The sequence below is a fragment of the Ursus arctos genome, unplaced genomic scaffold (genome assembly GCF_023065955.2).
Source record: "Ursus arctos isolate Adak ecotype North America unplaced genomic scaffold, UrsArc2.0 scaffold_6, whole genome shotgun sequence".
NCBI lineage: Eukaryota > Metazoa > Chordata > Mammalia > Carnivora > Ursidae > Ursus > Ursus arctos.
In genome coordinates this window covers 85,169,440-85,183,700 of record NW_026623078.1, presented here as the reverse complement: position 1 = coordinate 85,183,700, position 14,261 = coordinate 85,169,440, and the positions used below count along the sequence as shown (strand labels likewise).

At 64.1% G+C, this 14,261-nt stretch overlaps 1 protein-coding gene across 1 annotated transcript in view; it reads right to left on the bottom strand.

Moving 5' to 3' along the window:
- The window catches only part of ADGRB1 (adhesion G protein-coupled receptor B1), an 80,087-nt gene that overhangs the window by 47,685 nt on the left and 18,141 nt on the right, over positions 1-14,261 (bottom strand). The window contains exons 3-13 of the mRNA XM_057308015.1: positions 7,738-7,899; positions 6,290-6,400; positions 5,667-5,831; positions 5,404-5,568; positions 4,764-4,928; positions 4,351-4,515; positions 4,018-4,119; positions 2,729-2,835; positions 2,317-2,511; positions 1,788-1,856; positions 1,069-1,177 (exon numbers count right to left, since the gene is read on the bottom strand). Of these exons, the coding sequence (XP_057163998.1) occupies positions 1,069-1,177; positions 1,788-1,856; positions 2,317-2,511; positions 2,729-2,835; positions 4,018-4,119; positions 4,351-4,515; positions 4,764-4,928; positions 5,404-5,568; positions 5,667-5,831; positions 6,290-6,400; positions 7,738-7,899 (1,515 nt within the window). The remainder of the gene's footprint in view (positions 1-1,068; positions 1,178-1,787; positions 1,857-2,316; positions 2,512-2,728; positions 2,836-4,017; positions 4,120-4,350; positions 4,516-4,763; positions 4,929-5,403; positions 5,569-5,666; positions 5,832-6,289; positions 6,401-7,737; positions 7,900-14,261) is intronic.

The following is a 14,261-nucleotide window of genomic DNA, read 5'->3' as shown; positions in this document are numbered from 1 at the left end:
TGCTGGGGCCCAGCCCCCCTCCCTGCCTGCTCTACAAAAGGGAATACACCCCACCTCCCAGGGCATCCCTGGGGGCAAAGTGGCAGACACGGGCTTGAGAGCACAGGACTCGGGGTGGGGGGTCCCAGTGTCTCCAAGTCCCCTTCCCCCCAGCCCACGAATGTCAGGCAGACCCCATGTGGTCCACTCTGGAGACCAGGGCACCATCCCTATAGGAGGACCTAGGGACAGAGATGGGGCCCATCTCTCTGAGTGCCCGGTATACGGGCTATGGGGGACGTGGGCTGTTGGCGTGTAGACATACGGGGTGTGTAGGTATATGAAGTGTGCGTGCTGTGTGTGCATACACGTGGGGCGTGAGAGGTGTGGGGTATGTAGGTGTCTGTGGGGCAAGGGTGTGTGGGTGTGTAGGGCATGGGGGTGTGGGGTGGGGTATAGAGGATGGTGTTTAGGTGTGGGTGTGTGCGGTGTGAGTGTGGGGTGCGGGGAGTGTGGGGTGTCGAGTGTGTGGTGGATGGGGTGTGGGTCTGGGGTGTGAGGTAAGTGGGGGTGTGTGGGGTGACGACCACCACCGAATCCGTTAGCTGCAGGTGTGTGGCAGGATGGGTGGGGTGATCGGGGCTCTCCGCATCCCCAGGAGGCAAGCACTGGTGGCTGTCCCATCTCAGAGACTGGTCAGTGCTCCTGCGCAGGGTGGCGCCGGAGACCCGCTAACGAGACACTTGGGGGTGGAGAGCACGGACGTGCTGGCTGCAAGGTCCTGCCTTGGACCCTCCGGGCAGTCCCAGTGCAAGGAGAGCACTGCAGGTGCCAGCAGGGGCCGGCTCTGGCCCGGGGCTCCTGCTGTGTCCCAGGCGTCAGGGCTGCAGGACCTTGTTTGGGTTGAGACACCCTGTGGTCCCTCTCCGGGGTCCCATCGGGCCATAGTCCACACGGGGTTTGGGGCCGCGTCTGTGCGAAGGCGCAGGGAGGGCCCAAGGAGGGCGTCTGGTCAAGGAAACCGAGGTGGGAGGGCGGCCCAGGGCTATGGGGAGGGCCGGGGGGTCAGCGGAGCGGGCAGGGGCTCACCCAGGTTGTCTGTGACCTGGTACGCGTCTCGCAGGTCCTTCATACGGAAGCCGATGACACCCACGAAGTCCTCCACCAGCCTGAAGAGCTCCTTGGCATTGGGACCCATCTGGAGACAGGGTGGGGTTGGGGGTCAGGGAGCCTCAGAGCCAGTGGGGACCACAGAGGGAAATGAGCGTGTCATTGAAGCCGCCCACCCAGCCTGGGACCGCCCTCCCGTTCCTCTGCTCCTGCACCTGTCGCCCATCCCCTAGCACCAAGAGGCTCCGGGCCCAACTCGGGGAGCAGGGTTGGACCTCTGAGATCCACCGCCATTGTGCGGGGCAGAACCTTGACCTCAGAGAGGCTGCCGTGCTCGTGGGGGGGTGTCCAGCCTGGGGACAAGGCAGGGGTCTCTGGATACCCACGGTCCTTACGCTGACTATTGTCCTGGGGTCAGGAATGGTGACAGGTTCTAGATCAGTCCAGGAGGAAGGGAGTCTGACCACGTCCCAGAGAACCCGACACATACCACGTGGCCAACACCTTTTCCCACATCCACCACTGAGCCCCCAGGTGAGCTACCGTCCTCTGGTGGATGGGGAGTCACACCAGCTCAGAGGTCCTGCTGGGATTCGAACCCAGGGCCCCACCTGGGCTAGCCGGGGCCCCAGGGAGGAAGCAGGCACGCCTGTGCCCACCCTGCTGCGATGACCACGGCCCCAAACTGCTGTCCGTACCAGCTGGGCCTCCTCCCACTTGTCCCGGTTCTCTTCTGCCAGCAGGTTGCTGACGATCTGCACAAAGTTCTGCAAAGAATAGGAGAAAGGGCCAGTGAGCAGAGAATAAGGCCCTAGAATTACGGCTTAGTGTGCTCTGGGGTCAGAGCTCAGTAATGAGGGGTCAGGGCTCAGCAGGCATCCCGGTCAGGGCTCAGTAACAGAGGTCAGGGCTCAGCAGGCGTCCCGGTCAGGGCTCAGTAACAGGGGTCAGGGCTCAGCAGGCGTCCTGGTCAGGGCTCAGTAGCAGGGGTCAGGGCTCAGCAGGCGGCCAGGTCAGGGCTCAGTAACAGAGGTCAGGGCTCAGCCGGCGTCCCGGTCAGGGCTCAGTAACAGGGGTCAGGGCTCAGCAGGCGTCCTGGTCAGGGCTCAGTAACAGGGGTCAGGGCTCAGCAGGCGGCCAGGTCAGGGCTTAGTGTGAGGCTGGAGTCGGGGACTCCCTACTCACTTTCCCAGACACCCTCCCCAGGGCTGCCCTTTGGGAGCAGACCTGCGCATCCCCAGGGGTGGGGCTGTAGTACGCCCTGCGAAAGATCTCTGTCATATTCCTCAGGACATCGATGGTGGAAAGAAGGTCCCCGCTGTAGCTGGTTCCATCCTGGGAGATCTCCACCAGCGTCTGGATCACCTCGGAGACTCCCTCCCCAGGCAGCCCACGCTGAGCCTTCGCCAGGTGTTCCCGGGTCTGGGGAGATGGGGGGGTTGCATACCATGATTCTGCAGAACGCAGCAAGGCAGGTCCCAAGGACCCCCTCCCTTGGGCCTCCTGACACCCCCAGCCAGTGGCTATAGCTGGCTTGTGTCCACAGGCCACACCATGGGGGCCGGCCAGCGGGCCGGGCCTGAGGTTACAGAGCAGAGGAGTGGCGGGTAGGGCGGGACTCCCCATAGCCCCGTCTCACCATCATCTGGATGTTCCGGTAGTCGATGGAGACACAACGGATGTAGGTGGGGGGCTCCCAGTAGGCGATGCCCTCCTCGTCCAGCTCACAGCGCCGCAGGATGAGGCCTGGGGAGACAGCGGGTCATCTCTGCCTCCAGCGCAGAAATCCCACCCACCGCTCCTAGGCACAAACCCTCCAGCCCCCAGAAGTGGGGCCTGGCTGGCGGCCTCCCACGGAGAGCAGAGCCCGCACGGGGCCTGGCCTTCGTGTTTCTTCCCTTCAGCACATTTAGCAGCAGCGTCCGCAAGGCAGCTGCTGGGCCAGGGGCCCAGGACCCCACCTGCGTGGAGGTGGAGGCCTCGGCCGGGTCGGGGGGCCTCTCCTGCAGCTCCTCTCAAGCCAGAGCCCCTGGGAGAGCCAACAGCGGGGGGCCTGCCCAGCTCCACCCACAGCACAGCAGGGGCGCTGACCACAGAGAACTGCCCCCCACGAGCCACCAGGTGGGAAGGGACACCTGTTCCACAGCGTGGCACAGGATCACAGTAAGGGGGAACGTGGTCATACTTGCAGACCAAAGGCCAGAGATCACGCCATCGTGTGACCAGCGTTTGTTAACCTGCGTTTTCTTAACTTTGCTTCTCTGCGTTTGCAGGATGCTCCCAGGAAGGCGTAAACAAAACGGGGCGGGGCTCAGGAATACACAACCCCACTATGGGCCCCACCGCTGGGCCCACCCTGTGTGTACCACCCCACCCCTTCCTAGGGACAGCCCTGTCAGGAGAGCCCCGAACACCTTCCTCTTACAGAGAGAAAGTGGAGGCTCAGAGAGAGCGAGTCACTTCCTGAATGGCACACAGTAATAAGGGTCCACAAATTGCTGGCATTCCTTCAAATAAGAGGGACAAAGAAGACCGAGCCCTCAGGGCAGCTAAGCCCCTTCCCCTAGGGGCACATCCCGCTTTTCCACACCCCCCAAAACCCTCCACAGGGCTGCTGGGAATTAAGGCTACGGGCACTCAGAGTCAGCTTCCTACCTACTGGCCCTGCAAGCCCAGCGCAAGTGTGTCAACTTCTTTGTGCAGCAGTTCTCCCCCTATAACTGGACACCCCTCGCCATGGGCTTTGTGCGGATGCTGGCCCCCGGTGAGCGTTCAGGACTCTGGGTCCGGGTGTGTGGGGCACAGCCACGCTGCCCTGGCACCCACGGGCACGAGCTGACAGCTCTTTGGGGCCGGCCCGGAGCGTGTGTCAGTGCCTGTCTGTGAGGTGGGACAGGAGCCCCGAGCCACCTGCCCCCCGGCCCTCACCTGTGGCATTGCGAGGACACCGGACAGCAGCCACCTCTCCTGCCGGAGTCTCCTTCCACACCACGGTCCCGAAGTTGTCCTCGTCACAGATCTCATGGGGCTCTGCCCAGGGGCCAGAGGCGGTGGGTGGGGCAGGGTATGGGAAGGTGGGGCAGGGTATGGGAAGGGGGACCGTGAGCGGGCAGCAGGCTCGAGAAGGCCACGACCCTTCCAGAACATCTACTGTCCCAAGGCAGAGCCCTTCCCAGCAAAGCTAAGCCCCAAGCCCACCCAGTTGCTCAGGGTGCCCCTCCCCAGAGCCCGGCCAGGGAGACGGGAGGGGACGACACTCACCAGGGCATCGCTGGGCGCTACACTGCCGATACTCATCCTGGGGGCCCTGACAGGCTGCTCCCCCGAAGAACGGACCGGAGCAGACACGTTCCCGTCGCTGTGTGCCACCCCCACACGTGACACTGCAGCCGCCCCACGATGCCCAGGACTGCCACTTGCCATCCACTGCAGGGCACAGCCAGCAAGGGGGCACGCAGGTGGGGACGCAGCACAGGGACCCAGGATGTAGCAGCAGGAAGCCATGAGGAGAAAAGAAATTGAGACCCGGGGAGCAGAAGCAGAGCTCAACTTGGAGCGAAAGAAAACAAAAGCCCCCCCCCACCGCCCCTGCAACAACCTCCACTGTCCCACTGACCCCCCCACATGCCCACCAGGTGCCCCCTCCCCCGCAGGCCCCAGGGCACGGTGCTGACCTGGGCACTGCTGGAGAAAGCAGTCTCGAGTCTCCACCCAGTGGCCCTGGCATTCGGCGCCCCCGTATGAAGGCCCGTTGCACTCGCGAGTGCGCTGCTGCCGGCCCTGGGAGCAGCTGGCGGAGCAGGTGCTCCAGCTTGACCACTCGTTCCAGTTTCCATCCACTGCCCGGCCCGGGGGAGAAAGGGGACAGGAAGCCAGCGTGAGTACCCAGCCTGGGTTACGGTGTGAGCGCCTCCAGGGGCCCCCCACCGCACCATCCAGCCTGGGCCACGGGGGAGAACTGAATACCCCCAGGGTCTCACCACCCAACTCTGTGAGGGTGGGACAGGAGCCTGGGTCACAAGTGTGCACACCTGCAGGGGGCTGCCACTCCACCATGCATCCTGGGTCATAGGTGTGAACACCTCTAGGGGCCTGCCACTCCACCACGAAGCCTGGGACATGGGTGTGACCACCTGGGGGGGTGCCACCCCAACACCCGTGACACATGAGCTGAACGCCCGAGGCTCTCCAACCTCTAAGCACCCCGGCAAGCTGGTCCTGGACTCCTGGGACTGGCCAGTGACCCACTGGCCCTTCCCCCTTTCCTTCCTTGGCCTGCCCATCCCCCAGCCCAGCTCCCTCCCTCTCACCTACCAGGACACAGGGCAATGTTGCAGAACTTAGTTTGCTTCTCAGGGCCCTCACAGGGGTTGCCTCCAAACTGGGGGGGCCTGCAGGTGCGCGTGCGGTCTCGGAAGCCACGGCCGCAGGTGCTGGAGCAGAGGCTCCAAGGCGACCACTCGTCCCAGGCGCCGTGCACTGCGGAGGGGACCGGAGGTCGCGGCTGGGCTCAGCAACCCCGGGTGGGACGCGTCCGCCCCGCCCCCGGGCGCCGGGCCCGGCCCTCCCCGACCCACCTGGACACACGGCTGAATTGTTGCACAGCCGCTGCTCGCGCAGAGGCCCGCTGCACTGCGTGCTGTAGGAAGAGGACACGCAGAAGCGCGTGCGGGTCTGCCAGCCCTCACCGCAGGTGCTGGAGCACACGCTCCACGGGGACCACTCCTCAGCCGCCGGGTCACCTGCGGGCCCAGACCAACAGCATCGCAGGCCTGCCACTGCCTGGGTGCCGAGGCTGTGGTCAGACTCCCAGGAGGGCCACCGTGCTGGGCAGCAGGCCGGCGGTTAGGATCTTAAGCCCCGGAGGTTCCAACCCGGGCTGACCTTCAGGACCTGCCATTTCCCCTACAAGGCTGAGAGCCCCTGTGGGTGGCCTTGTGCCACCGCTGGGTCCCTGGGTCTAGCCCCGAACAGGCCCCCTCGCCCCACACCAATCCCCTAAAGCTAGTCTGCTTGGAGACTAGCGCTTGGCACCTGAGAGGTGAGTCTAAACGTAGGTTATTAAGGTTATTACCTAGAATTAGCAGGAACTAATGACATATATTTGGCCAAAGACCCTGTTCCCTGAAACCAACCTTTCCCACTTTGCAGTGTGTTGTCCAGTTGCAGGCATGCCAGCCCTGCCCACCCCGTGGCTCACCTGTCTGTGGGGACGGGAACCCAAACTGCTGCAGCTCGTCCCCCGGCTCCTCGCGCCGCCGGGCATCCGTGGACCGCAGGGACTGGCTTCGGGAGTTGGTGCGGCTGGCCGCTGCAGGACGGGCTCAGGTCAGTGTCCTTGCCACCGCCTGCAGCACCACCCCGGAATTCGGGAGGGGTGCTCTGGGCCCTGTGTCCCTCAGTCCCCGGCCAGGCTGGGGTCAGGCTTGTCACACCCAGGGTTATTTGGCCCCACTGGATAGTTGGGAAACCTGGAACCAGGACACCCTGGCCTGACACCAGCCCCTGTGTGGTCACCATGAGACCCCTCCCCCGCGGGTCCCCTCTCCCCTGCCCTGTGCCCCTTCCCTCTCTTCCTCCAGAGTCTGCAGGCATCACCCACAGGACCATGTCTGACTGGCCGCTGTCCTCTCCTGCTCAGCGTCCCACCAGCGCTTCTATCTCCCATGGCCTGGCCTCCCGACACCCCAGAGCCCTCCCCAGGTTCCTGAGATGAGCTCCTCTCCCCAGGAAAGGTTCTTCAGGGAATAAACCACTCGAAGAATGAGTCTCATTATAACTTGATTTAACAGTATGGAAACGGCTAAAATATGCATAACGACATTAGAGACTTATTAGAGAAATACATTCTGGAGTCAGGATCAGGCTGGGGCCAGCAGGTCTGACCAGGGCTCCCCGGGTGGAGGAGAAAGGGGCAACCCCACCATCGGCCCTCTGCGAGCACCCCAAAATTCCCAATCCGGAAGGGGAGAAGAAAGCTCCTCCTCCTAGTTCCGCCTAACTCCGGGAGGGGCGGGGAGGGGCGGGAGTCCGGGAGGGGCGGGGAGGAAGGATCCGGGGGAGGGGAGGCCTCCCCGGGGGAGGGGAGGGGAGGGGAGGGTCCCACGCCCACCCCCACCCCCACCCCCACCCCCACCTCTCCTCCTGTGTCCTCACCCACCGGTCCTTGCCCCACCTGGACCAGGCCTCGGCCCCGCCCCTGGCTAGGCCCCACCCTCTGGCCCCGCCCCACACCAGGCCCCGCCCCGCCAAGCCCGGTCCCCGCCCTGCCTCTTTCGGGCCAAGGCCCCTCCCCACCTGACCTTGCCCTCGAGGTTTCCTTTCCCCTCTACGCCGTCCCACCGCGCCCCGGGCCCCTCTCTCCTCTGGCCCCTCACCGGGTCCCTTCCTCCCTCCCCTGGCCCCGCCCCGGGACTCCTCCCTCCTCCACCTGACCTTGCCCTGGAGCTTTCCTTTCCCTTCTACCCGGTCCCACCCCGCCCCAGGTCCCTCCCTCCCGCCCCTCCCTGGCCCCGGCCCTCCCCTGGCCCCGCCCCGTCTCCCCTGGCCCCGCCCCGGGCCCCTCCCCCGCTCCCCTGGCCTCTTGGACCCCGGCCCTCCAACCTGTCCACCAGGCCCAACCCGCCCGCGCGTCATCCGCGCACTCACGGCCGCAGGCCTTGCGGTTGCACAGGCGGCCCTCCTCCAGCACCCCCTCGCAGCCGCCGCCCTGGGTGCCGGGAGCCGGCAGGCAGGTGCGCGTCCGCGTCTGTAGGCCTCCCCCGCAGTCCCGCGTGCACTCGCCCCACAAGGACCACAGCTTCCAGCCACCTGGGAGGAATCAGAGGGCGGGGTTCAGGGCCAGGGGCGGGGCAAACGGTTGGGGTGTCTTTCCGGGAGTGACCTCCGGGAGTCTCCTGGGCAGGGTCGTAGTGCACGGGTCCCTACCCCGAGACCCGCTGGTATGAAGCCTGCGAGTTGCGGGCTGTGAAGCAGAACAGCACTGTGGGGGGGTGGGCTGCGAGACGAGTGCGGGCCTGAACAGCCCGTCCTGGGCCTGTGAAGCAGAGCCGGCAGAGGCAGAGAGGGGCAGAGGTGCTGGGGAAAGGATCTGCCTTGGGCGATGGCCCGAGGGGCCTGGTGCCTACCCCACTGCCCCGGGTGTCCCTCTGGGGTACAGGCCACAGTGCTCTCCAGCTCTCCGTCTACAAGTACCCGTGCCAAGGTCTCTACCGGCTTTGAACCCAGGTCCCTAGTGTTGGAGCTGGACACAGAGCTGGAGTCCCAGGGCTGTCTGACGAATGAATGAAAGAAAGAAAGACAGCCCTGCCCCCCTCCCCAATGGCTGCCTCTTGTAAGGTTCTGGTGATAGGCTTCAGGGCAGAGGGGGCCCTCATTCCCGAACACAGATCCTCAAACCCTGCTGGGCCCCTCCCCATGGTCCGCAGTCCAGGGTTCTCTGATGTCCCCAACTCTTGGCCATGACCTGTGTGCTCTTTCCCTCACTCCAGAAAGGGACACCACGGTCTCACACTTGGTGGCCGCGCTGGGACAAGCCCCCCCCAGACCTGGTGGAGCTGTTGCCTGGCTGCTGAGGGAGCTTGGGGATGAAGGCCTCCTGCTACCCCCTTTCAGCCCCTGTCATGAGTCTCCTCCATCCTGGCCCTGTCGCCCCCAAAATCCAGACCTAACATCCCTGAGGGTCTGAGCCCCTGGGTAGCCCGAGTCCACTAAGTGTGCTGAGGGCGCTAAGTATTGGGGGGCCCCCGAGGGCCGAGGCGCAGGGGGGCTGCTCATCTATAGCCTCATCTATAGAGTGTGAAGGCCACGCTGACGGGCTGAGGAAGGCTGCTTCTGCCCAAAGGCCATGCTTCCGGGGCCTGGACCACGGTGCTCCGCTGGACTCTGGCCACTGCCACCCTGTGTGTCCTCGGGGACACCAGGGCCTCTACACTCCAGGTGAAGTGGGATCGGAGCACACTGAGTCAGGGTAAGCAGCTTCACCAAGCACCTACTATGGGCGGGGCACCCAGACATGGCACCTGCTTCCGAGGTGGCCCGGGGCCCAGCGCTGGAACCTGCACTCCAGCTAGGCCACTACCCCATGCGGCCTGCTCGCCTGAGGCTGGAGCAGGGCAGTGGCTCGGGCCAAGGGCAGGCCACATGTGGCCTGTGAGAAGGGCCCCAGGTGCCTCCTGGAGTTTGGCTTTTATCTGTGGCTTGGGGAACCCCAAGACCCCACCACGTGGGAGAGAACGAGGGCTGCCAGAGCTCCCCGAGGGTGGGCCCAGGACAGGGGCAGAGGGCGGGGCTGGAGCCGGAAGACCAGGTTCCCATGCTGCTCCCCCACCCCCGCCCACCGGCAGTGGGATGGTCAAGTCCATCCCTCCCTGGCCTCATGCCTCTTATCTGAGGATATGGGGAACTACGTCCCAGACTGATGGTGTGGAGATAAACAGCCAAAAGGGGCTGGGGGAGGATGGGTGTGGGCAGTCACTGGGGTCAGAGTTGATGGAGAACCCACTCGGTGTCCAGGTGACTCAGGGGGGTACTGATCTGGTCTGGGGAGGGCCACTTTGGAAGGCACCAGCCCCTCCTCATTGCCTGCGGGCCTGTGCTGGGCAGCGACCAGCAGGGGGAGCCAGGGGCAGCTGCAGGGGAGGCACAGGCCTGCAGGTGCCACCACCCTCCAGAGCGCCTCTGCCGAGGACATACAGTGGTCAGTCTCTTGTCCCGCATGGTCGGCTGGTGCTGGGTGGATGGGGAAGGCAGGTCGGCTAAGGCATCCAGACCACAGGGAACGTGCAGGAGGGGTGGGCTCACTGCGCTCATTGCCCCTCCGTGGGTGGGCGTGGACCCTGCTCTCTGGGGCTCACGCACGGTAACACGGGGCTCCCAGATGTGCTGTAGGGCCTGGGAAGAGCCTGCCAGGGCCACGCAGTGGGAGCAGGGCTGCATTTTGCATGGTTCCTTGCTGGTGGGGGGGGGGGGGAGGGGGGCGGAGGGACCTGGTTTGAGCCCCTTACTGGATCTGAGTCAGATGCCCTCCTTGGTCACCGAGTTCCCATGAGGGACTCCTTGTGGCTCCCACTGTTCATATGAGAAGACCAAGGCCCGCTGAAGGGGAGGGGTGCCTGTGCCGCCAGCTAGGAAGAGGCCAAAGGACAATCGAGCTAGGCTGTCGGACCCTCCAAGAAAGGATGCTCCTTCCCCGGCCACCGTGGCCAGCTCCCCCAGGGGACCTCCTATGCAGGGAAACCCTGTCCCTGCCCGTCTCTGCCCCAAGGGGCCCTACTCTGTGACAGGCGCCTCGGCACAAGGGCCTTGAAGCCCAGCCTGCCCAGGAGGCCAGTTCCACCCCGTTTACATCAGGAGAAAGTGAGGCTTAAAGAATGGTGGTCAGGACAGCCAGGGGCTAGGGCCGGGCCACCATGAGGGTCTGCCTGGGGAGCTGGCCCTGAGGAAGCCCGAGCCGCAGGGTGTGCGGAGCCAGGGTCTCAAGGGCTGAGCAGGAACTCTAGGTATGGAGGGCCCCATGTCACCGCTGCTTCATCGTAAACCGCCAGCGTCCTGCAAGGACTCCAGGGAGCTGGGCTGGGTGCTTGAGCAGGTGTGTGGACTGGGAGCCCTGGGAGAGGGGTGGGGAGCCCCCAGAGGCCACGGGCCAGGGCAGGTGGGTGGCTTGGGCAGCGTGGCAGCAGCCTCGTGCCCACGCCGCCAGGAGGGTGCAGGCAGGGAGGCCGAGTTACCTCCCCGCTGACGAGGAGAGGAGCCAGCCCTGAGCCCGTAATCAACTTCCGAACGCCCCCCGTGCCTCCACACTAAGGCCGCCTGCCAGGACTGCCCACAAGCCCCTGCCCCGGGCTCCAGGCCTCCATGGTGTCACCTGCCAAAGCCATGCCATCCGTCACGCAGACCCAAAGGATCAGAGGTGGCTGGAGTCCAGGGAGACGGGCCAGGTTGCAGGGTCGGGGTCATGTTCTGCCTGTCCTTCCTGGCTGCCCCAGCCCAGCCCCCACACGGAAGCCTGAGTGACGTGGAAACTGGCAGCGGGTGGGAGAGAGAGGGTGTCCAAGCCAGGCTAATTGGAGGATGCCACTTGGTTCCCATGGCAACTGCTGCAGAGCTCAGAGTTTCAGGATAGACTCAGGTTAGGCCTCAGCTGCCAAAACACCCACTATTTCGGGGCTGGTTACCTTGGTGACCCAGGTGGGGGGGGCGGGGGTGAGGAGGAGGGGGCGCATCAGGGGAGGCTGGGGAGGGGGGCCACGGCCCAGAGCACAGGCTGGCCCCTAGGTCTAGCTCTGAGTCTGGTCACACTCGGAGCCTTGATCCTCATGACGGACTAACTTGGGATCCTGGCCGGAGGATCCCTGCTCCCCATTCACATACTGAGGCCTGATCCCCTGTCACATACTGATCCCCAGCCTCGGCCATGCTCTGGCCACTGATGAGCACTCCGGAGTTGGAAGCTGCTATTTTTGTTACCGTCTTTATTTTTAACGTGCGTTCCCACACATGGCTGCCACCGGATCAGCGTTTGCTGAGCGAACGCGTCCATGACCGGAGGGGTCCCCCTGGAAGCTCTCCTCGCCCCGCAGCGCCCAGCGGGCTTCCCGGGGCAGAGCAGTGGGCAAGGCTGGGGGGCGGGCCGCCCCTCCAGGCGTGGAAAGAAGCGCATTCTTCCCTACTCAATGCCCCTCTGTCTCAGCGCCTCATTTCCATCTCATTAATGGATGAATAGAGCCGATTAAGGCCGCCCAGGAGAGAACCGGCGAGGGGGCTCCAGGGCCGCCTTCCCACCCCGGCGCCCCAGCCTGGAGGCTGTGCTGCCCCCAGTCTATGGCAGCCAGGGGCACGCTGGGCCCCCCGCCCCCTCCCTGGGCCTCCCTGCGGCCGCGGTCCCTTCGGAGGAGGGCTGTGCACTTCCTGTCTCCTCCAGCAGAGGTCTCCCCAGCCCCGCAGGTGGGGGCGGCTCCGGGGGTTTTTGTCGCCACCGCAGCCCTGGCTCCCCAGGGACCTGCTTGCAAGGTCCAGCCTGGGAAGACCCCTGCCCCCTACCAAGCTGGGGCCTGTCCAGGGGGAACCCAGGCTCCTCCTCTCCCACGCTCACATGAATGTGCAAACGGGCACTAGACAGCTCCCTGACACCCCTCCCCAGCCCAACCCCTGTCCACAGGCCCCTCAGCCTGCAGGTGTCCACACGTAGCTGATCCGGCACCAGGCGCCCACAGCTCCCACTATTAGGGCCCGAGTGGCCAGCAGCTCCCCCAGCCACAGCAGCTGCCGTCAGATCTCAGGACGGGGCCGAGAGCCGTGCCCACTGGCCATGGGCCATGTCTCAGGTAGGAGGACAAGGAGAGCTCCAAGCCCAGTGCTAGGGGCTCCATCTCCTCAGGCAGACCCTGGGACCAAGTCTGTCCCGTCCCCATTTCACAGAAGGGAAACTGAGGCTCGCATATGTGGCTGGCTTGGCCTCGTCTGCAGGGTTATATGCTTGCTTGCTGCCTTTCTTCCTCGGTCAGGCAGGTATCTATCCCCTGTCCTGGGAAGGGTGTCCTGTTAAAAGCCTGGTGGCCGGGTCCCATGCCAGCTCTGCTCCGTGGCGTTGTGACCTGGACACGTTGCTTCCCCACCTTGGGCCTTGGCTGTTCAACTGACATCCCTTCTCGCCATCGTTCTGGGATGTGGAAGCCAAACAGGGCCGCAACGCTCCGCGTCCCTGGCAGCCTGGGTCAGGGGCTGGGCTGAGCTTGGGCCTCGGGTGGGAATTCCCCTGTGGCTTCCATGAGCTTCTCACTTTCATGGAGTCGCATCCTCTTTCATCTGAATCGGACATTGTCTACAGTGAGCCTGGACCTTGTTTTCTGGGTCCTTGTGCAAAAAAGAGCAGGATCCCTGGCCGAGATGATAAGCCTCAGTCCCTGCCAGGAAGGCCCTAAGCCTTCCTACACCCCATCCCACTCCCCCTGTCAACCCCAAACTCCAGAGACGCGGCTCTTCCACCCGGATCCCCAGCTTCCCTCCACAGCCCAAGCCCAGCCTCTTTCTGTACCCCGTCGACCCTGGAGAGGGGCTCCAGACCCTCCTTTCAGAGGGGAGTCGGGGGGAACTTAGGGTTGGGACACCCCCGAAGTCCTGCAGGGGCCTGTGTGTCATGGCAGGGGCACCCCAGCTGAGTGGAGACAGGCCTGGAGCCAGGCCTCATCACAGCCCCTGGGACCCACACGCCTGCATGTCACCCCCACTGCAGCCCAGCACCCCCACCCTGTGCAAGCACGTGATGGTGGGGGCACATGTGCGCACACACACACACAGACATCTATACGCACAAGCACATGGCCACACACAGGACCACACACAGGGACACGGGCACACACACAGGACACACACGTGCACACACATGGAGACACACATGGACATGGACACACAGACACGGGGACATGGGCACACACACGGGACACACACGTGCACACACATGGATACACACATGGACACACAGACACACACGGGGACACGGGCACACACACAGGACACACACGTGCCCACACATGGATACACACATGGACATGGACACGTACGGGGACATGGACACACACGTGCACACACATGGAGACATACGCGGACATGGACACACATGGGGATATGGACACACACGGGACACACACGTGCACACACATGGAGACACACATGGACATGGACACACAGACACATGGGGACACGGGCACACACACGGGACACACACGTGCACACACATGGATACACACATGGACATGGACACACAGACACACACGGGGACACGGGCACACACAAGGGACACACAGGGAGACATGGCACACACGACAGGGACACGGACACACATGGGGACACACATGGGACACACAGGGACACACACAGGGACACACAGAGACATGGGGACACACATGAGGACACACAGGAAGACACAGACGGGGACACGGACACACAGGAACACACACAGGACACACATAGACACACGCGAGGACACGAACAGGGACACACACACGTGCACACACACGCGTTTGCTCCCAGCCCCCAGGATGCTGCTTTTTCATTATCTTATGTGTGGCTTCTGCAATAAAATTCTTTAATTAAAACATGAATATTTAAAACAACCCTTGAGAGTAACGGCCCCATCTCACCAGAGGCAGAAAAACGCAGAGAGGGACTGTGGG